The 22,579-nt window shown below is 37.8% G+C and overlaps 1 protein-coding gene across 43 annotated transcripts in view; it reads right to left on the bottom strand.

The window, feature by feature from the left end:
- Window positions 1-22,579, bottom strand: part of PLA2G4A (phospholipase A2 group IVA) — a 369,657-nt gene that overhangs the window by 97,387 nt on the left and 249,691 nt on the right. For all 43 annotated transcript variants that reach the window (XM_084977979.1, XM_084977978.1, XM_084977999.1 and 40 more), the window contains one exon: window positions 19,434-19,515. In XM_084977979.1, the coding sequence (XP_084834105.1) occupies window positions 19,434-19,515 (82 nt within the window). The remainder of the gene's footprint in view (window positions 1-19,433; window positions 19,516-22,579) is intronic.

Raw genomic sequence — 22,579 nt, 5'->3', positions numbered from 1 at the left:
TGCCAATCTTTTCAGTACTCCTGTACTATGCTGGTTGAGCTGCTGGCGTAAAGGAAAGTGATGGTTAACCCCATTACAAATGTATGAATTTCAATAACAGCTTAGTTCTTTTCTTAATGTAATATTTTTATTGAAGGATATGATATGTGCCAAAAAAATCAGATTGTCACTGTACAGTTTGTTGAATTTTCATAAAATGAACTCGCCCGTGAAACCACCACCCAGATCGCGGTATGAACATTGCCAGTGCTCCAGAAACATTCCTCACTTCCCTCCAGAAGAGTGACCACTCCCTCTGCCTTCTATCACCAAAGAACATTTTTACCTTTCTTTTCTCGTAACCTTTATATGAATAGAATCAGTAGTAACATTATAGACTCCCGGGGCTGGTTTATTCTGCTCATCACTGAGCTTGTGACCTTCATTCATATTAAGGTGCAGAGAATAACACATTCATTAATTATTAATGCAAACTGTTCCATTGTATGAACGTGATAAGATGTGCTTCCATTCCACTCTTAGCATGCATTTGGATTGTTTCTAGTTTAGGCTATTACCAATGGTGCTGCTACGAACATTCTTGCATGTGGCTTTTGCTGCACACATATGTACATTTCTGTTGTGAAATTCCTAAGAATGGAATTTCTTGGACATGGAATTATTATGCCATTGTAGCCCTGATGTTCATATTCACATGTCAGTGATCCTTTCTCATACTTAACATTGACAGTTTTGTAACTTTAAACACGTGGTGGATATGTAAGGGTATCTCGGTGTGGATTGATTGATTGATTGATATATTCCAATAAAATTTATTTTAAAAAAGAAAACCCACACTAAGGTGCACCATCATGAAACTTTCAAGCCAGAGGTAGAGAAGACCCTCAAAACATCCAGAGAGGAATAAAATATCCCATACAAAAGATCAGGGATCAGCATGGCACGGGACTGGTATCTCAGTGTGGATTTAATCCACACCATCTGGATGGCTATATGAGGTTGAGTATTTCTTCTTATTGGTTTTTATTGGTCTGAGGATGTTCTTTTTTCGGCCATGACCATGGCATGCAAAAGCTCCCAGGCCAGGGATCAAATCTACATCATATCAGTAACCAGAGCCACAGCATTAACGACGCCAGATCCTTAACCTGCTGAAACACCAGGAACTCCTGTTGGATAATCTCTTAGTGAAAGGCATACTCAAGTCTCCTGTCCATTAATTTTCTATTAGTTTGCTTGTTTTTTTAAATTAATGTATAGTGTACTTTACACATCTGTATGAGTCCTTAGACAGCCACATGCTTATTACAATGTATTTTCCCAATCTGGTTTATATTTTCACCAGTTTAATGATGTTCTTTGATAAAAAGAAATGCCTAACTTTCATATAGTCCAGTGTATCCACTAGTTTCCTTATAGTCTGTGTTTCTTGCCTTTCATTTAAGATAACTTTAGCTATTCTAGTATAAAATGGCTTGTATTTATTTCTTCAAAAATCTCTTTTGCTTTACCTTTTACCTTTATATCTAAAATCCAGTTAGAATTAATTTCTGTGTAAGGTGTGAGATGGGTGTTAATACTTATATTCTCATATACATATAATATATATGAATATTATATATTATATTTATATAAATATATATAACCAATAAACTCAGCATCATTTATTCAAAATGCTACTTTTTTTTTTGTCCTTTTCGGACCACACCCACAGCATAAGGAAGTTTCCAGGCTAGGGGGTCAAATCAGAACTGTAGCTGTTGGCCTACACCACAGCCATAGCAATGCCAGACCAGAACCATAGTTGTGGCCTACACAACAGCCCATGGCAACGCTGGATAGTTAATCCACTGAGCGAGGCCAGGGATCAAACACACATCCTCATGGATCCTAGTCAGGTTCATTACCACTGAGCCACGACAGGAACACCTCAAAATGCTACATTTAACTCTTACATTACAATATAAATATTTTTCAATAATCAAGTGGTCGTGTAAGTTTGTTTCTGGACTTCCATTAGTTTACTAGTCCATTAGTCTATTCATTTAAGCTTCCACTGATACCACATTGTCTTAATTATCATTGTTGTATGATAAATGTTGATACCAGGTAGTTTGTCCTCTAACTTTAACTTCATCAGGATTATTTTGAGAGTTATTTTATTTCAGCCCTTCAAAGATCATCTTTCTAAAAAAGAAAAGATATATTTCTATTACCTTATGACATCTATCTGTTCTATGGTGGAACACACTTTTGAATGTGTCTTTTTTCTCTTGATGCCTTTAGGATTCTTTTTCTTTGCCTTTAGTTTTCAGCAGCTTTACAATATGCATAAAATTGGTATTTTTTTTGTATTTATCCTTGAGTTTCATAACAACATTTTATCAGTGAGAGAAAACCCTCAGACATTGTATTTTCAAATAATACTTCTGCCCCATTCTCTTCCCCGGTGTTTTTGTTTTTTCTTTTTATCATGTCCTAGATATTCCTTATGCTTTAATTCCATATTTTATTTCTGTTTTTGTCCTCTGTGTTTCAATCTGGATATTTTCTACTGACCCGTTCAGTTCACTAATTCCCTTTCTTCAAACTATAGTAAATTTATCCACTGAGTGTCGCATTCATTTACTATGTCTTTAATTCTAAATTTTTCATTTGCTTCTTTTCTATATATCTGGTTCCCAGGGAAAATTTTCCATCTTGGCATCTCTTTTCCTGGACATATTAACCCTAGTTATTTTAAAGACCGCATCCAGTTCTTGCAGATCTACTTATTGTCCTTGATCTTATTTTTTTGGTCTACCTGGAAATTCTTGACCTAACGCCAGACCTTCTATGAAAAATTGTGGGGAAGCTGGATCTACCTCCTCAGCACACTCATCTTATTCATTGTCAGGAAGTGAGAATGGGATGGATCTGCTTAGTTTAAACAAAAATTGAATTGACTTAAATCATTGTAAACTTCACTTAAACTCACTCCCACTCAAAGCTTTTCAACAGACAGCCCAGGGTGTTTTTTAAGCCCCTTTTATTTGGCAGTTCTGATATCCAGTTTTTTGGGTTTTTTTCCCTCTTAGCACTGTAAGACTGCCAATAACTCTGCTTTGTTTTTCTCATATTTTAGGTTTGCTTCTTAGCCTGTTGCCCTGTATTGCTGAAAAATTTGGCTCCTGTGCATGGTGAAGTCATCGACTTTCAGGTTTCCCTGCTCTCAGGGATCTCAGCCCTCACATTCTAACTGATTTGGTTCTAAAATCCAGTTTTTATATCCCCAAGTCCCTTGAGATCGCCAACAATTCTGGTGGATTTCCTGCTTCTTTACTGCTTGGCCACATCCCACATCCTTCTCATCCCCAAATCTCTCGAGGCTACACAGTGGATTGAGGAGAGGGAGGCTTGCAGAATACTGGTCCTACTTCAACAGCTTCTCTTCTTTCTGAGATCCTTGGTCCCTCAAATCCTGGTTGACGCAGCAGCTATTCAATCCCTCAGATATTTTTAAAAATTAATTTAACCTGTGTTTTCTAAGTTGCTCTTAGGAGAAACGAATGCTCTGCATTAGTTATTTCAGCATCGCCCAATGACCATTTTGTTATTAACTTGACCAAACATATACTAATCTCTATTTTTTTAAAGTTCCACCCTCCACATGGCTATTTAAACATTCACTGTTTTTTTCAAGGTCACCTACCCTCCTTCCTACTCCTCATCCGAGAACACAATTCATATTTACACTGTACTAGGAAAACAAAAAGAGAGGATTAAATATTCTCTTCCAATTTCTCTTCCCGATACATCACAATTTTAAAAATATATTTACAATTTAAAATTGCATTTATTCATTCTTCAGTTCTTCCCTGATGTCTTAGAAGAAAAAGTTTCCATAACATTCTTCTCTCAATTTCAAACTATTCTACCTCCACTCAGGGATTTCTCATTTATTTATCCCCAACCCCAAATTTAATCTGTAAATATTTACTTCAGCCCTGGCTACTTCCTCTCAACCTATAAATATAAACAAACACTAAGCATCCTAAAAAACAAACACAATTTTATTAATTCTGCCAATTCCTCAAGATCTTTCCTCCATCAAAGCTCTTGGAAAAATAAATACAGTTTGTATTTACTGCTTCTAAATTCCATCACCCATAAGTTCCTAAACTAGTGTGTTCTGCCTGATTCCATTACCATAATCAGTCTATTGTCTCTATTATAACTTTTTTTTGCAGCTTTATTGAGATAAAATCGACATACAACTTTGTATAAGTGTAAGGCATGCAACATGATTACCTGATGCACAAATGATTACCACAGTAGAATGAGTTAACATTTCTATCACCTCACATAATTACCATTTCTTTTTTGTTGCTACAGCACTGAAGATCTACTCGCTTAGCCATTTCAGGAATATAATAAAGCATCTTTAACTAGAGTCACCATGCAGTGTATTAGATCCCCAGAACACATTCATCTTATAACTTGAAGTTTATACCCTTTGACCAACATCTTTCTATATCCACCCCCCTCCCCTGGCAATCACCATGCCCCTATTACAACTTCGATATAAACTTCAAAGAGCTTTTTCTCAATTTTCATTTGATTTTGTATATACGCAACATGCTTTATGCAATTACCTCTTTCTTTTGTTCGATTATCTCCTCCTTTTGTGCCTATCATTATTTCTGATTCCCTAACTACTTCTCTAAATGTTTCCTCCTTGTATCTTAACTTTTCTCCCTTCAACTCACCATGACATTGTGGATTTTATCTTCATATTGTTTAAAGATCTTTATTAAAATGTTTGAAAAAGAAGTGAACCCTTTAAAAAGCTGAGTGCTCATAGAGTCAAAACCAATTTGAAAAGGAGTTAACAGTTATTTACAGAATCCTAAAAACACTCAATGTGCATCCTTCAAGCCAGGTGGCATACATCAATCCTATAGTATAATTATTCTCAGATCCTTGAAAGCCCATCATCTTCAGGTTTAAGTGGCAGCCGTCATGCATTCCTGCATTCCCTCAAGGCTGCCAGGAGGAGGTGGTACAAACAAAACAAATGTAAGGTTCTTGATTATATGTCCATATACAATCTATTGCTGACAATATATTTTGAACTTCTTTCACTAAGGGCAAAACAAAAGAAAAACAAAGCAAAACCAAACCAAAAAACTAAAGTAAAGACTTGCTCTTTTTCCTGACTTTATTTGATTAAATGGTACCATTATGTCCAGCTGTCTGAGCCAGAAACAGGAGAGTTATTTCCTCATAGCTCCCATATCTGATCTGTCTCCAACTTTTACCTATTTCACTTCTAATATGCTGGCTCCTCAATTCCTCCAAAATATAACTTAGCCAGTTCAGCTGAGTCAGCTGGCCTATTCATACACTTCTGAAGTTGCTTATTTTCCCACCTTCAAGCCACTCTCCATAATGCTGCCACAACTGTCTTTGTGAAACCCATTTGACCTTAACTGCCTAGGAAGGCAGGTCTAAACACAGTGACAAAGGCCCACAAGAGCCCCCACCATCAGACCCCAGGTTTCCTTCCCATCAGTGACCCTCCTCCACCACACGCTGGAACATCACAAGTCAACATTGAGGCCACAAAGCATCTCTGGAATCCACATATTTCACACATTCTACACGTTATGCTGATGGCAGAAGCGTCTGTTCTAAGAGAACATTGCCTCTCTTTTGCTTATGTATATCATTATGTTTTCATTTGACATTTTAGCTGATAACAAAACGTTCGTAACTCATAACTAAATGTTACTCAAGTCACTGTCCTTGTCCGAAGACTATCCAAGATAAGGGTCCAGAGACTTAAAACATGAGTGGAATGAGATGTTCTTTCTCTGCTCCTCCTTATCTAGTTCACAAGTCAAACTAGTTGTTCTATTTTCCTAATGGGTTAAGTTGTACTGCCAACCACGTTCCCTAGAAGCCCCATCTGTGGACATCTGCATAAAATAAAAATAATTCCGCATAAAGCTTCAACTTGCTGATGGAGGTATTATGAGTCTCATCACATAAGTAAGGGAACTGAGACTCAGAGGCACTGAGTAAGTTGAGCAAAGTCATTTAGAGACAGGAGATTAACTGATACTCTCTGAAGCCACATTCCTTGCTCTTTCAAATACATCAGCACAAATAACTCTTATTTTTGCTTCTATTAAACTGCAAACATGACGACAGCAAGAACCACATTTCTCCTATTCACCACTATGTCCAAGAGTCTAGCACAAAGTCTGGAACATAAGGAACATAGTAAATACCATTGAAGTAAGGGCGATGAACTGGACCTGAGCAACTGTAGAACAGGGGGCTTTATATCATGGGAGGTACATGACTTCTTTTTACTCTAGGTTAGTGTGTCTCAACTCTCTGGAGCTTTGTTCCGCCACATTTATTTGTATTTTAATATACAAATATCAGTGTCGGTCATTTAATGTATTAAGACCAGTTAGTTTTCCCAAGTGTATTTGTATTTAACCTTAATTTTCAAGTACTAAATGGAAAAATTAATAAACAAACCAATAAATCTTCAAATCCCAGCTAGCCTTCTTTAATAACTCCAAGGAACAGGGTAAAGTACCAAGGGACATAGCGACAGGTGGCAGCCCCTGCTCCCTCTAGAAAGGGCTCAAAATTGGAATCATTAGGGCTACAGATGCTGATGAGAAGTTCCTGCAAATTGTTGGAAATGCAGAGGCTGAAAAAGTTAGTGACGAATTCAAGGTGGTTTAGTAAGACAGAACTTTGGCAGAGATTCTGTATATACTGGAAAGAGCAAAACCCTTACGACCAAGGCAGCCAAATAATCATAGAATACTTTTTCCTCATTTCAAATCACAAAGCACTTTTATTAGCACTATTTGGGGATCCCTTTATCAGTCGAGCCTCTAATTTGAACGTCTATTTTTCATTTTCCTTTTTCTCACAGCCTCAGATCTATCATGGTGTTTCTCAGCATCACGTTTCCCTTTGTAAAGGGAAATTAAACTATCGGAATGTACCATCAGCCAAGTGGATGCCAGGAAAAAAGCCCAATAACTCTACTCACAAGTGACTTGGTACATTGTGTACTAACAATTGACCTACATTAATGAAGCGAGCTACTACCCAGCGTAAGGTAGAAATGACTCCTTGTCAGGAATGCTGCTATTCCATGAGAGAACAGAGACACATACATGGGACACAACCCCCCCAAAAGACAAATGTAGCTCTAACACAGAACTGAAAGTTGTGTTGTTGCCTGCCCTGCCCTTTTACTTAAACATCCATGATGCCTTTTTTGGAAGGAAACAAAAATACTTCTGTTATCGGGATTTCTGCTTGACGCGTTTTTAAACATTTATAATCTAGGAGTGTTTCTTGTAATCTCTTTAGGTTGGAGAGAAAAGTAATACTCCAGAAGTTCTTATGTAGTATTATAAAACATTTATTTATATTTTTAATTTTAGCTGTATTATTAATTTTATTACAAATATAATCCAAAAATATATATTCCACTCTACTCTCTGAAAGAATAATTCTTTTTTATTAAAACAAGAGTTCTCGACATTATTAACATTCGGGGCCAGATAATCTTTTGCTCTGGGGAGCTGTCCATGACCTCTATCCACTCAGTGCCAGTAGGTTCCCCTAGTTGAGACAAATAAAAATGTCTTCCAGATAGTAACCCATGTGCCAAGTGGGCAAAATTGGTCCCCATTTGGAGCCATTGCTCCAAAGCAAGGCATTATCTGTACTACCTGACATTTATTCACTAGAATAATCATTAAAAAGAGATCTGTTCTTGGAGTTCCCATTGTGGCTCAGTGGGTTAAGAACCTGACTAGTATCCGTAAGAATGTGTGTTCAATCCCTGTCCTTGGTCAGTGGCTTAAGGATCCAGCATTGCCACAAGCTGCAGTGTAAGTTGCAGATGAGGCTCGGATCTAGCATTGATGTGGCTGTGATAAAGGCTGGCAGCTGCAGTTCTGAATCAACGCCTAGCCTGGGAATTTCCATATGCCGCAGGTGCTGCCCTAAAAAGAACACATAAATAAAATTAAAAAAAAAAAATAGGGAGTTCCCGTTGTGGCTCAGTGGAAATGAATCTGACTAGTATCATGAGGATGCAGGTTTGATCCCTGACTTTGCTCAGTGGGTCGGGGATCTGGTATTGCCGTGAGCTGTAGTGTAGATCGCTGATGTGGCTCAGATCCTGCATTGCTGTGGCTGTGACATAGGCTGGCAGCTGTACGTCTGATTAGACCCAGCCTGGGAACGTTCATATGCCGTGGGTGCAGCCCTAAAAAGTGAAAGAAAAGAAAAAAGCTGCATTCTCTAACATATATTAGATATGCCATGCCAATACTACTTAAAACTTTTCTTATATTTTTTTCCAAATTGAAATGTCCCATATCCATTCCATACATTAAAACTCTTAAGTTATAAAACCCATCTCAATCGCCATTCAAGCTATAAAGTCTTCTTGGAGGCTTACTGCCAACACTTTTCAAGATCATCAATACTGTATAACCTAAACACAGTTACAATTAACAATTACCGAGTACACACTCTCTTAAGTTGGTTTTCCAAAGAGTTATTTACACCCATTTCATCTTCCCAGCTAGACCATAAATAGCTCAAAGGCAAAGCTGCTGCACTAGTAGACATCGGGGTGAGACAGGCTTGAGTTCTAGCCCCAAACATAACAGCTGTGTGATTTGGGACTATTTACATAATGTTTTTAAACAAATCTCTAAATTGGTAAAATTAAAATTAAAATATCACATATCTCATAGTGTTACTGAATTGAGTAAATTAAGTGTAACGAAAAGCCCTAAGAACACTGCTTAGCATTTTTGTTTATTTATTTAACAAACATATCGTGCACATTATGCATCAAGGACTTTCCTAAGCACTTCATAATCTCATTTAATCCTTATAAAATCAAGGAGGAAGTTATTACCCCCAGGTGAGTTTTTTGGTTTGGTTTGGTTTGGTTTGTTTTGTTTGGCCCCCCAGTTCCTGGGCCAGAGATCAGATCTGAGACACAGCTGCAATCTATGCCTCAGCTGAACGCCAGATCCTTAGCCCACTGTGCCGCTGTTCTGGGCAGGGGATCGAACCTGTGTCCCAGTGCTCCAGAGATGTTGCAGATCTGTTGCACCACAGTGGGAATTTCTAAGGGGTTTAACTATTGAGACCTGAGAAAGCCAAGTAACTTTCTCAAATTCACCATGGTTAATAGTGAATAGTAAAATAATGGAAGGGAGATTTGAATTCAAGTAAGCCAGTTCCAAAGGCCTGGCTCTAACCACTAAGTCTTGCTTCCTCTCCAGTATGAAGTAGGCATTCAATAAAGTTATCTACCATAAGTATTATGCTCATTTCTTTGGTACTTCTTCAAGGCCCTGGATGGTTACTAAGCACATAGCAGGTGCTCAGCATTTATTGACGACGTTAACAATGGAGCCTGCTGGGATAAGTACTGACTGCGTTTATATTTCTTTAATATTTCTTCTCCAAAGTTAAAATGTTGGAGTTCCTGTCATGGCTCAGTGGTTAATGAATCTGACTAGCATCTATGAGGATGCAGATTCGATCCCTGACCTTGCTCATTGGGTTAAAGATTTGGCGTTGCCGTGAGCTGTGGTGTAGGCTGCAGATGTCGCTCAGATCCTGTGTTGCTGTGGCTGTGGCGTCGGCCGGCAGGTACAGCTCCAATTAGACCCCCTAGCCTGGGAATCTCCATAAGCTGTGGGTATGGCCCTTTAAAAAAAAAAAAAAAAAAAAAAGCAAAGTTAAAATGTCAAAACTGTTATTTCATTTGAGATATGGATTACCCTTGGACATCAACTTAAAATAATTTTCTTGAGAATTTCATCTAAAGTATTTCATGAAAAAATATATTGATATAACAAATGAGAAGTGAAAATGAAAAAGTACTTCTAAAGAGGCAGAAGTTAACTACACCTCAACTACATTTAACTAGTCATTTCAATCTCTGTCACATGATTTTATTTTTTAAAAAATTAAAAAATGTAAAATATACGAGGAAAGCTCCCTTGCGGCACAGTGGGTTAAGGATCCGATGTTGCTGCATCTGCGGTGAAGGTCGTAACTGTGGCAACAGGTTTAACCCCCAGCCCAGGAACTTTAGAGCAGAAGACTTCTTGAAATAAAAACTTTAAGAGCATACTTTTCATTGGAAATTTAAGAGCCATTTAAACATGTTTTTAGTTTGATTCCATTAGATATTAATCACACCTGTTCAATATAGAAGTAGTATATGATTTTTGGCAAAGAAAGTTCATCTAACATATGATAAGAAGGTGGCATATCAATTAGCTTTAAGAAAGTTTTTCAGGGAGTTCCCTGGTGGCTTAGTGGTTAGGACTTCAGTGATTTAAGCACTGTGGCCTGTGTTCAATCCCTGGTCTAGGAGCTGAGACCCCACATTAAGCCACTGCATGTTATGGCCAGAATCCTTAAATTAAGGGGTTTTTTTTCCTTTCAGTTTGTAGGACATTAACATGTTCAAGTATATATATGAAAAATATAAAAAGTATTTTAAGATGAAGACGCTTGAGATAGATATATATATATATACATATAAAATAAATCCTACTAGGGAGTTCCCGTCGTGGCGCAATGGTTAACGAATCTGACTAGGAACCATGAGGTTGCAGGTTCAGTCCCTGCCCTTGCTCAGTGGGTTAACGATCCGGCGTTGCCGTGAGCTGTGGTGTAGGTTGCAGATGCGGCTCGGATCCTGCGTTGCTGTGGCTCTGGCGTAGGCCAGTGGCTACAGCTCCGATTCAACCCCTAGCCTGGGAACCTCCATATGCCGCGGGAGCGGCCCAAGAAATAGCAACAACAAAAGACAAAAAGACAAAAGACAAAAAAAAAATAAAAAATAAAAAAAAAATAAAATAAAATAAATCCTACTAAATGAGTAGAATCCAGCACTGACAGGTCTTAAAAAAATAGAAAGAACATGTACATTGTGTCCCTATTAGAACTGGTAGTGTACTCTTCACTTTGACAGGAACCTGCTTTTCTTAGCTCATAAAGGCATGGCTGCCAAATATACCACTAGAATATAGCTCCGTGCAGCACTGAATAAAGGTGGTGAAAAGCCCCTCGAGCATAACCTGATGCTAACAAAATGTCAAAGACAGGCTCATGCACTGCATTGGTCAGATCTAAGACACACAAATACATATGTGTAAACAAACAAAAAAAAAACAACTGAAATTTAAATACAGAGGAAAAGGACTAACAGTACTCACAAAACCATTTTAACAACTTACTAAAATGCATGGTATTTTAAAGGAGGGAGGAACAGGGAGCTCCTCCCGTACACACTTTATTTCCCTACCACATAGAAAATACAAGATAAGAGATGAGAGGTAGACAAGTGTTCTGGAATACTTCACTCAGCTCGCAATCATTTTCCATAAAATGTCCATTGGGAAATTATTTTAGAATTTTTAGAATCACAGGTGGATTCTCAAAAATATTCCAAAAATATGAATAAACCAAAACTCATATTCGATCACAACTTAAGGGCTGAGGTTAGTTTGATTCAGACAAGGTAGCAGTGCCATTTATAAAAAATAATATTTGAAACTCTGTAATTAATCCAAGAATAATTAGGTTATAAACCCAAAGGGGGTATAAAATTTGAAATCCATGAAAATTCTAGATAGCAATGGAAAGAAATAACATAGATATTTATAATCTACAAAAAATAGAAATTAAATTTTTAAAAGTCTCTCTGAGGGAGTTCCCCTCGTGGCGCAGTGGTTAACAAGTCCGACTAGGAACCATGAGGTCGCGGGTTCGATCCCTGGCCTTACTCAGTGGGTTAAGGATCCGGCGTTGCCATGAGCTGTGGTGTAGGTCGCAGATGTGGCTCGGATTCCGAGTTGCTGTGGCTGTGACATAGGCCTGCGGCTACAGCTCCAATTTGACCCCTATGCTGCGGAAGCAGCCCAAGAAATGGCAAAAAGACAAATAAAACAAACAAACAAAAAAAACAAAACAAACAAAAAAAAATAAAATTCTCTCTGAGACAAAAAGAAGCAATACGCAAAAAACGTATAGTTACATATATTTATGTATTCTATTCATTCATCCAAATTTCTCTGAGACCTTCCTACTATGCCAGACTCAAGGCTAAGCACTTATTTTCTAAAAAGAGAGTAAGATGCAGGCCCCAGTCTTACAAGTACATGTGGCAGGTATTAAACAGAGATCTGGACAGCTGTCAGGGGAGCAAAGGAGTGAACTGTGCCCAAGAGTATCACAAAGAGAGTGGAAGTGCTATTCCACCATTTGTTTCTCTTAAGCTGAAAAAAAGATGGCTCCAATAATTAACTCAACCCAGGAATTCAGAATGGATATTTCTTGCCTCTAAGGTGAAAAACTGAAAATTACCTAAATACTGGAGAGGGTGTGGAGAAAAAGGAATCCTCCTACACTGCTGGTGGAAATGTAAATTAGTGCAGCCACTGTGGAGAACAGTATGGAGGTTCTCAAAAAACTAAAAATACAGAGTTCCCTTCGTGGCGCAGTAATTAACGAGCCTAGACTAGGAATCATGAGGATGCGGGTTTGATCAGTGGGTTAAGGATCTGGCATTGCCATGAGCTGTGGTGTAGGTCACAGATGTGGCTTGGATCTCACATTGCTTTGGCTATGGCATAGGCTGGCGGCTGTAGCTCTGATTCAACCCCTAGCCTGGGAACATCCACATGCCTCACATGGCCCTAAAAAGCAAAAAAAAAAAAAAAAGAAAGAGAGAGAGAGAGACAGAGAGAGAAAACTTAAAAATAGAGTTACCATATGATCCTGCAATCCTACTCCTGGGCATATGTTAGGAGAAAACTTTATTTAAAAAAGATACATGTACCTCAATATTCATTGCAACACTATTTACAACAGACGAAACATGAAGCAACCTAAATGCCCATTGATATAGGAATGGACAAAGATGATGTGGTACATATGCACAATGGAATATTACTCAGTCATAAAAAAGAATGAATTAATGCCATTTGTATAACATGGATGGACCTAGAGATGATCACACTGAGTGAGGTAAGTCAGACAGAGAAAGACAAATATCATGTGATATTGATTATATGTGGAATCTAAAAAAAAAATGATATAGGCGTTCTCCTGTGTCCAGAATATTTTAGAAGTCTTCCATTCTGTTTGAATCACCCTGTTTTTGTACTCATTATCTGACGATATGTGAAAGACAGCAATTTAAACTTATTTTGTGGAGAAGTACTTTTTCAAATTTCACGCAGACAACATACTTAGAGTATCCCACAGACGTGCCACATCTCAACCGAAGGTCTTTGCAGGGGAGAGGAAAACAGTACTTCAAATGTTAGCATAACGAAAAGCAGAGTATCTAGAGTTACCCTGCCTGGGTGCTCAGATCTGTCTCAATAAAATCGAATTAGGAAATTGAGAGAGCATTAAACCATATCAAAATATTTATGGAGGATACCTTTATGTGTACCAGGGAAGAAGACTATATTGGGAAATGTGTGCATATATGGTACCTTCCATACATTTGATCATTTCACTTTAAGTATGCACTGTGATCTTTGAAACGTAAAAATATATACCCTACTCTTTTTTTTTTTTTTTTTTTTAAGGCTGCACCCACGGCATATGGAAGTTCCTAGGCCAGGGAATGAATTCAAGCCAGCGCTGAGACCTACACTACAACTGAGGCAACTCAGATCCTTTAATCCAATGCACAGGGCTGGGAATTGAACCCATACCTCCTCAGTGAACTGAGCTGCTGCAGTCAGGTTCTTAACCCCTGTGCCACAGTGGGAACTCCTGCCCTACTTTTTTCATTGCTTTCAATCTAGAATGATCATGATTACAGCATAAACAATTCAGAATTTTATAATGTAATTGTGCTATGTTTAGGGCATCTGTATTTGTTTCTATCATTCTTCTCAAGAATAATGTAGTAAGTCATGTAATTAATCCTACATAGGATTTTTAAAATAAAAAGTATTAAGGTGCTCATGATTATTGCATTTAAAAAAAGTAAAATCAGCAGAAACCAAAAAAAAAAAAAAAATTAGAAACTTTGTCCATTTTGGACACCAACACACATACACACATAGAGAAGTTTCCAGGCCAGGGACTGAGTCCAAGCCATAGCTGTGACTATGCTGCAGGTGCAGCAAAGCCTGATCCTTTAAGCCACTGCACTGGGCCAGGGAGCGAACCCAGGCTGAGCCTCTGCAGCTGAATTCTTAACCCATGAGCTTAGTGGTAACTTCCATTTTGGAATATCTAAAGAGGTCTTTTTATCTGAGTTTTTAATCTCTATAGCCTCAGGATAAGCAAAAATAAAAATAGAAGAAATTGCCTAGACCCTGGCTCCCAAAATGCAGACCATGGATGGGCAATGTCCGCATCACCTGTATGTTAGACTCTACTTCCCAGACCTCCTGAATCAGAATCTGCATTTGACAATTATCTCCCAGTGAAACATATCAACATTAAAGCCTGAGAAGCACCATATGGAGATATTAGGTCAGCCTTGAACCTGCTATTTTAAAATTAGACTTGAGCAAGATCTTGCTAAAAATTTATCTGAAATAAAATATCATTTACCCACAAAGACATTATGAAAAATGAAAGCCTGGGATCCTTAAAAAATCCTTAAAAAGGTCTCTCAAAATATTAAGCAGTACAATCTTAGAAAAATTGGTTTAAAGACAATGAGTTCACAATTCTCCCAAGTATGTATACATTTTTTCATAAAGTTTAAATGTTGGCATTTAAGCTCTGTGGTTTCCTGAGTACTTAAGGACAATAGATTCATCTGCATTCCAACAACTGTCCTTAGAAGTCCTAATATTTACGATGCCAATTTTGTAAAGAAAGACTTGTGTCCAATGAGACTAGAAAAGAATCCTCAGTACATACGCATATTTAGTGAGAAATAAAATATTGCCTGCCATATCTGTAAACAAAAGATGTCACAGGCATCAGTGATTGCAGCCACCTCCAAGGGTGAACCTAGTGAGCCCCGAGGGGACGCAGGAAGAAAACAAAGAACACCTGCTACTTAGCAGCCATCAGACTGTAGCCACTCCCAAGAGTGAGCCCTGAGGAACCTCAGGATGTGAAAACAGAGGATACTGGCCCCAGACAGCTGAGGTGCATCGTAAAGGAATGATTTCAGTGACTCCAGACCCTGCAGCTTCCTATACATAGAAAAGCACTAAATTCCTTTTTAACAGTAATCCTTTGTTCCTACCACTTACCCTTTCGTTGCAAAACTCCTGTGTATTCCAGCTCCCCCTTGCCTTCTTGGAGCAGTTTTCTCAGGGTTACTTGAGATGCTGCCTCCTGGGGTTAAGGCCTCATTTTGCCCCAAATAAAACTTACCATCAACTTTTAGGTTGTACATATATATTTTTCAGTTGACATTAGGGTATCAAAAATATCTAACATTGGTATGGTATTTTACCGTTTTAAAAAACACTACGGTATTCATTCTCTGATTTCATCTTAGGGGATGAAACAGGGCTTTATTTAGTTCTGAATTCTGAGATGAGCCTCCATGATAATGTATGATCTGCATTTTCCTAACACTTTTTTAAAAGGAGCAGAAATTCAGCGAGGGAGCTGTAGCCTTTGTGCCAGCTATCTCATTTGGTTATAAAATGAGGTTTGCGGCCAGGGAGGTGTGTTTTGTTTCACATATGCACAAAGAAAACTATATTACCAACTGAAATTGTGCTGTCACTGCAGTCATTCTGCACATACATGTCTCCTGTTGGAAAAGGAAAGGAATGATGCAAAATAGCGAGTTTAATATAATATTTAATAATCCACCCAACACTTAGTGCCTGGCACGAGTGACGTACTCCCAGTTACATGTTAATATTGTCAAATTAATGCAAATGACTTATTTTTTGAAATAAGACTATGGTGAGTCAGGTGCACATTTGAACTTCAAACTACCTCTTCATATGACGTGAGCATAAGAATGCAGGGAAGGGCTGGCACCACTGCAGCACTGGGTATAAATGATGTGTTTGGAACATAGTGAGATGAGCAACCACATCTGGGAAGGGGCTGTTTTGTTCTTGGCTGGCCCAGTGATCTGAGGTGAAAATGAGGAAATGAGTGAAATGTTATGATGAAAATGTCAGCTCCGACTCCTCTCAAGATAGTTTATGGGATGCTGCTGATTAAATTATGATATTTTAGGAATACAGGATGGTATTTCTAAATGCAGCTAGTTAGAATAGGATGACTTGGATCTCCTGTTGTGGCTCAGCAGGTTAGAACCTGACTAGGATCCATGATGATGTGGGTTTGATCCCTAGGTCACTTGGTGGGTTAAGTATCCAGTTGCCATGAGCTGCAGCATAGGTTGCAGAAATGGCTCGGATACGGCGTGGCTGTGGCTGTGGCTGTGGCGTAGGCTGGCAGCTTCAGCTCTGATTTGATCCCTAGCCTGGGAACTTCCATATGCCACACGTGAGGCCTGAAAAAGAAAGGAAGGAAGGAAGGAGGAAAAGAAAGAAGAGAATAGGATGACTTATCAAGGGACAAAATGAAATATAGATATAATCTTAGTATTAGATTGAAAAAAACAGAACATAGGTACTTTACTAGATGTCAACTCTTTGATTCACGTGGCTTCCTTGAGAAAGTGTCCACCTACACAGGCAAAGCAGAAAAACCCAACAGTAATCTGTCCTTCTTTACCACCATTCAAAACTTTATTGAAATTTTTAAGTAAATGTAGGCACTATCAACGACAGAAGAGAGTGTAATTTTCTGTCATCCTTTGCAGATCTTAGGACATTTTTTATAGTTCCGTCTTTGTCTACCTTTAAAGAACTTCTATCTAGAAGAAGCCCAAATTCCACTTACTTGGTGATTTGATTAGATGAAACTCACCAAGCAACATCATCAAAACGCCTCTTAGAAAACAGCTCACGCCTATGCCTTTTCTCACTACAACCTCCCACAACTTCTCAAAAATAAATTCTTAGTCACCGTATATTGTCCCTCTACTTTTTCTTACTAAACTTATCACTGAATTCATTTCTCTAAGACTCTCTTCTGTTCTTTCTTTCTGTCTCCTCCTGATGTTCTGAAAATTCATCAAGGAGATATCAAGGGTTGGCAACAATCCCCTCCCCCCCAAAAATTTATAACACAAGCAAAATAAAATCAAATTACAAATGCTGAATAAAAATGTTAACAAAATGTTCCAACACTATCCTTTTTCTAATAATGCTTAATCTCCAGTGGCTATGACTTCCCTGGGTCCTTCTCTTTAAAAAGGAAGCTTTTCGGAAATCAAGGGTATAAGCTGCGTTGGGCACACTGGGGATTGAAAATGCACTTGTTTGCTATTTCATGAGATATATTAACATACGTTCGTTTCTGAGTAACGTTACCAACGTCAGATCAAGTAAGTTTTAAATGACACTTGCAGCATTACTGTCTTTCTGGTCCTACTTACAGTAAACAAACATGGCCAAGAGTCCCCTGGTGGCCTAGCAGGTAAGGACTCAGCATTGTCACTGCTGTGGCTTGGGTTCCATCCCTGGCCCAGGAACTTCCGCATGCCACAGGCACAGCCAAAATAAATAAATAAATAAGCATGGTCAAAGTGCCTGGGGCTTATGGGGAAAGTAGCTAAGAAATCAGATCACACCAGTTGAAGGGAACTCACAGAATAAAATTTGAACTGCTCTTGGACTCCTCTTAAGCATAGTGACAGGCATTGTCTCTAAGACAGCTCTGTGCTGACAGAAAATATTGCTGCTACTTTGTATAAGAGAGAACTATACTTTTTTTAAAGTCAAATTAGAGCAGTAACTTGCATGGTTGGCCAGTCACTAACACAGCCTTTAGTTGAATTTAGAATGGCTTTTCTAATTAACAGCAGGACCTCCAGAGTTGTGTGTGCTATGCTTTTCTCAAGGTCATGGCGGTCCAGTTTTTAAATTTGGCTTCTGATGTGGCTTCTCTTTCACAGGAACCTTTCTCCAGTGAACTCTCATTTTTTTTTTTTTAAAGCAAATTAGGAACAACTTAAGAAAAACATTGGCCAAGGAGTGATTAAATGGGATAGATTAATGTATGAGATAAATTTTTAAAAATAAACTCCTGGTCCGGAGTAGACTTGACGAAATTGTTCCTGTCACCTCTGCAAGGATGCAACGCCCATCCAAAACTCTTGCCATTAGATTTCACCCCCTGGTCCCCTCCTTACTTCCAACTTTTACCAACTTCTTGGACATCTTTCTTCATTCACCAAAAGTTTGAGCCCAGAGCTCAAATTTTCCATTTCTTAGTATTTAACATCTCTTTATTGGCCCATTTTCATCATGATTTCAACAAGCTGAAGTCCTTCCTATTCTTAAAAAGTATATTCCACATTTGCCTTCCATATATTTGACACACTATGACCAGAACAAACATTTTTGTAGTGAAGACTCAATCCATGTGACTTGTTTACTCAGATGTCATCAAATTCTTCCTGTTAAATTTCTGATAAAACCTCAGTCTTGTTGTGTCAGTGCTTATCCTCCTTCACCTCTGCTGTGTATCTCTTTGAACGTGCTGTTTTCTCTGCCTGGGACTCTCCCTGCTCGTAACACCAAATGCCTTCTTTTCCCTCAAGTACCAGTTTAAATCCACCTGTCTAGGAAAGACTTCCCTGCTCCCCAGACTGATAAATTTGCCATCTCCATTCTTTCCCCCAAACCTATCCTCAGGGGTAAGTCGTCATTCTCATACTTTGGAAAGAATCTACAACTTTACCCAATTCACTTCACAATCTTCCCCCATCCTTGTTGGTATTCCCAACACCATGACGCAGGAGCTAATGCAAACAGTTGAATGGAATGGTAAGATTAACCAGGAAAATTGCATTTGAAAACACAGAGAAGGATACTGACACGTCAATTCAACATTTTCCTCAGACGGTGGATCATATCATTTCGAGTTGTCCCACACCAGTTTCTCTAGCTATTTCCACACATAATCAACATACTTAAAGCCATAAGCACTAGAGAAACTACATTTTTAAAAAACCGTATAGGCACAATACTTTCAGAGGCAGTTGGTCTAAAGTTTTGACTCAGTCTTCTTTCCAAAATAGAATGTCTTTGAAACCCAAAGATTTGTATATCATAAGATAGTCATTTTCACTGATTCCAAGTACACTCAATTAATGTAAGGTCAAGATAAAATGTTATTCTGATGGATAGAAGAACATCAGCAAGTCACTCAAATATGTAGACAAAAATGAACACATCTGAAGAAGGGACAGCCCCTGGCTTGTCAAGGAATTCAAGCAACTAACGAGTGAATCATAATTACGTACTTTCAACAGAAGAGCAAATAAGGGCACTTACGCATGTCACCAAACGCTCCCTTTGTCACTTTGGTAGCACGTAATACCACTACCGTGAACTTGTGGGAATAATGGTGCTCCACCTGGAGAGAAAAATGATAACGAATTTAAAATCAGCTTGTAAGACAGCATCTAAGTAAATTGTTTTCACTGTTTCCTTGAGACTAACCAAAAATATTCCAGTAGAAAGGAAGCAACACGCATACCAGAAACATTCTTTGATCCTGAGGCTTTTCCTTTTCTGATCGTCTCCTCTTTCCCCACATGGAATTGAGAAGTTTAGATCATGCTTCAAAATATGGCTACAGTTTGACTGTTAGGACTTTTCTGCAGTCCCTACTCTACAGAGTTTACCAAGCCCTTGGAGAAAAAATGTAAATCAGGACTGCAGGCTTTCCTAGGTACACAATCAGGCTTTGTACTGGGTGATAAGAAAATCCTGGCTTAGAAAGGCAAAGTCAGAGCAAGATGTTTGCATTATCTAAGTTTGTTTTTACTGTTACTGTTCAATGAAAGTCTTTTCTGGTATAGCACTTCCAGAGTGGTTTTCAAAATCCTTTGGACCCAAGACAATAACCAGCAAACTACTTATATTAATTTTAATGCATTTCTTATGCACCGTATGCAACAATGTTAAAAGTTTCTGTTAGCCTAATAGTTTACACGCACATAATAAATATTAACAGGTAGAAGCCTTTATAAAAAACTTCACCTAACTGGAAATTAGTGATCAAAACAACTCTACCCACAGAATTGGAAAGCAAGAATGCATACAGTTCTCTGAGAAAGTGAAAAAATTACAAAGTCTTTTTATCCAAAGCTCAAGCACTGTTGTTTAATCTCAGGAGAAGCCCACATTTATAAGCTACTCCTACGTTTCTTAATTTAATAGACTTATTTATAAACTGATTAAAAAGTCCATAACTAATTAAAAAGAAACTAAGACAATTCAGAGAAGTGCGTAATAGCAGTCTAAAAGCTAGGATAAAGCAGCAAAAGTTATACAGCATTCAAGAGTTTCTGAAGATATTACTCAATCACAGAGTAATTTACGTTCAGATTTATAATTGAGCATCAAGAAGAGGTAAAGTCATGAATAATGAGCATTGTCTAAAAAGGCAGGGAAGCATATAATATCTTTCAAAGATATACATCTTCTGTTTTCTTTTCTTCCTCCCACACTCAAGGCATATGGAAGTTCCCAGACTAGGAACTGAATTCAAATCCGAGCCACAGCTGAGACCTATGCTGGATTCTTAACCCACCACACCACACCAGGAACTCCTCACAATGATTTTTATTCAAGTTTGTTGTCAAAGAGAAACACTTTTTGTACTCAGAAGAGCTCTGAGTAGCCAAAGTTTTATTCTACATAAATGAAATTATCAATCATTAAAAAAAAAAAACCATGAATGCTTTTAAAAAGGCATATAGTCTTATACTACAACCAAAAATCACATGCACTCCTCCTACCAAAAAAATAAAGGGAGTGGGGGGGGGGGAGAATCTACTATTCTAGTTAGAGAATTCAATACCCTCTATCAGAAATAAACAGATCAAGCAGGTAAGTGGGAAAATATTCCATATTCATGGATAGAAGACTGGATATTGTCAGGATACCAGTTCTCCTCAAATTGATCTAGAGATTCAAGACCATCCCAATCAATTCCCCGCAAGTTATTTTATAGATATCAACAAGCTGATTCCAAAGTTTATGGAGAAAGGCAAAAGACCCCCAAATAGCTAATATAATATCGAAGGAGTAGAATAAAGCTGGAGGAGTAATGCTACCTGACTGCAATGCTACAGTAATCAAAACAATATGATATTGATGAAAGAATAGACAAATAGATCAATGGAACAGAATAGAGAGCCCCCAAATAGAACAACACGCATAGTCAACTGATTTTTGACAAATTTGCTCAAGCAACATGATGGAAAAAAGAGCCTTTTCAACAAAGGGTGCTGTAACAATAAGACATGTACATACAAGGGAAAAAACAAAAACAAAAAACATGATTCTAGACAAATGATATCTGAGCCTGAAGGAGAATAAATACATGCTCTCAAAAACCCAGTTTATGGATTAACTTTCTCCACTAAAGAAAACTAAAATTGCTGCAAATGTATTCGTATGTCAAATGTTTATTAATAACATGTACAGAGAGATGATATTGTTATTATAAGGATTCATTGCGTTTGAACCATATAGTATACATTCCGCTTGATGCAAATTCTCATTTAATTTTCCCAATCTGAAAAATAAATGCTATTATATATATTTATAGACGAGTTAAGTGAGGTTCTGAGAGATTAAGTAATTTTCCCAGTATCTCACAGATAGTAAAAGTTAAAATTGAATTAGAATCCAGTCTTCCTGCCCCAATGTCTTTATTCTTCCTACATTCCTTTACTTACATAAGCAATAATAATAACAACAACAACCATAACTAATGGTTTAAAAAAAGGCTATTTCCATTTACTAAAGTAGTATAGATAGACACACTGCAATATAGAAAACAGATAACCAGCGAGGCCCTATTGTACAGCACAGGGAACTCTATTCGGCAACCTGTAATAATCTACCTGGGAAAAGAATCTGAAAAAGAATGGATATGTATATAGGTGTAACTGAATCACTCTGCTGTACAGCAGAAATTATCGTAGCATTGTAAATCAACTATATTTCAATAAAACTTTTTAAATTACCAAAAAAAAAAAAGAGAACGGATATATGTATATCTATAACTGAGTCACTCTGCTGTACACCTGAAACTAACACAACACTGTAAATCAACTATACCCCAATAAAATTTTTAAAAAAAGAATGGCAACAATAACAGTACCTATTTCACAGGGGTAATTTAAGAATGAAACAAAACAATTCATACAGAGACCAGAGCACAGAGCCTGGCATATGTATGCTGTCCATCAATAATATAGTTCATGTGGTGATTAGGAAGACAGATGTAAAACCTGACCAAAAAAATTGAAAATAAACTACGATAGATAGTTGCAATTTATTCTATCATCTGTAGCTGACCTAAAGTCCCTCTAATAACAGGTTATTTTCTCTATCATTCGACTCTCCCTTTTAATTTGCTTTTGTTTCCCTCAGTCTCAATTCGGCCTTCCTAACTATAATGA

Source organism: Sus scrofa, chromosome 9 (assembly GCF_054392235.1).
Source record: "Sus scrofa isolate SSC_HxYL_T2T_F1_AM1 chromosome 9, Sscrofa_HxYL_maternal_Yorkshire_Landrace_v2.0, whole genome shotgun sequence".
Classification (NCBI taxonomy): domain Eukaryota; kingdom Metazoa; phylum Chordata; class Mammalia; order Artiodactyla; family Suidae; genus Sus; species Sus scrofa.
This window is presented reverse-complemented; position numbering and strand designations above follow the sequence as displayed.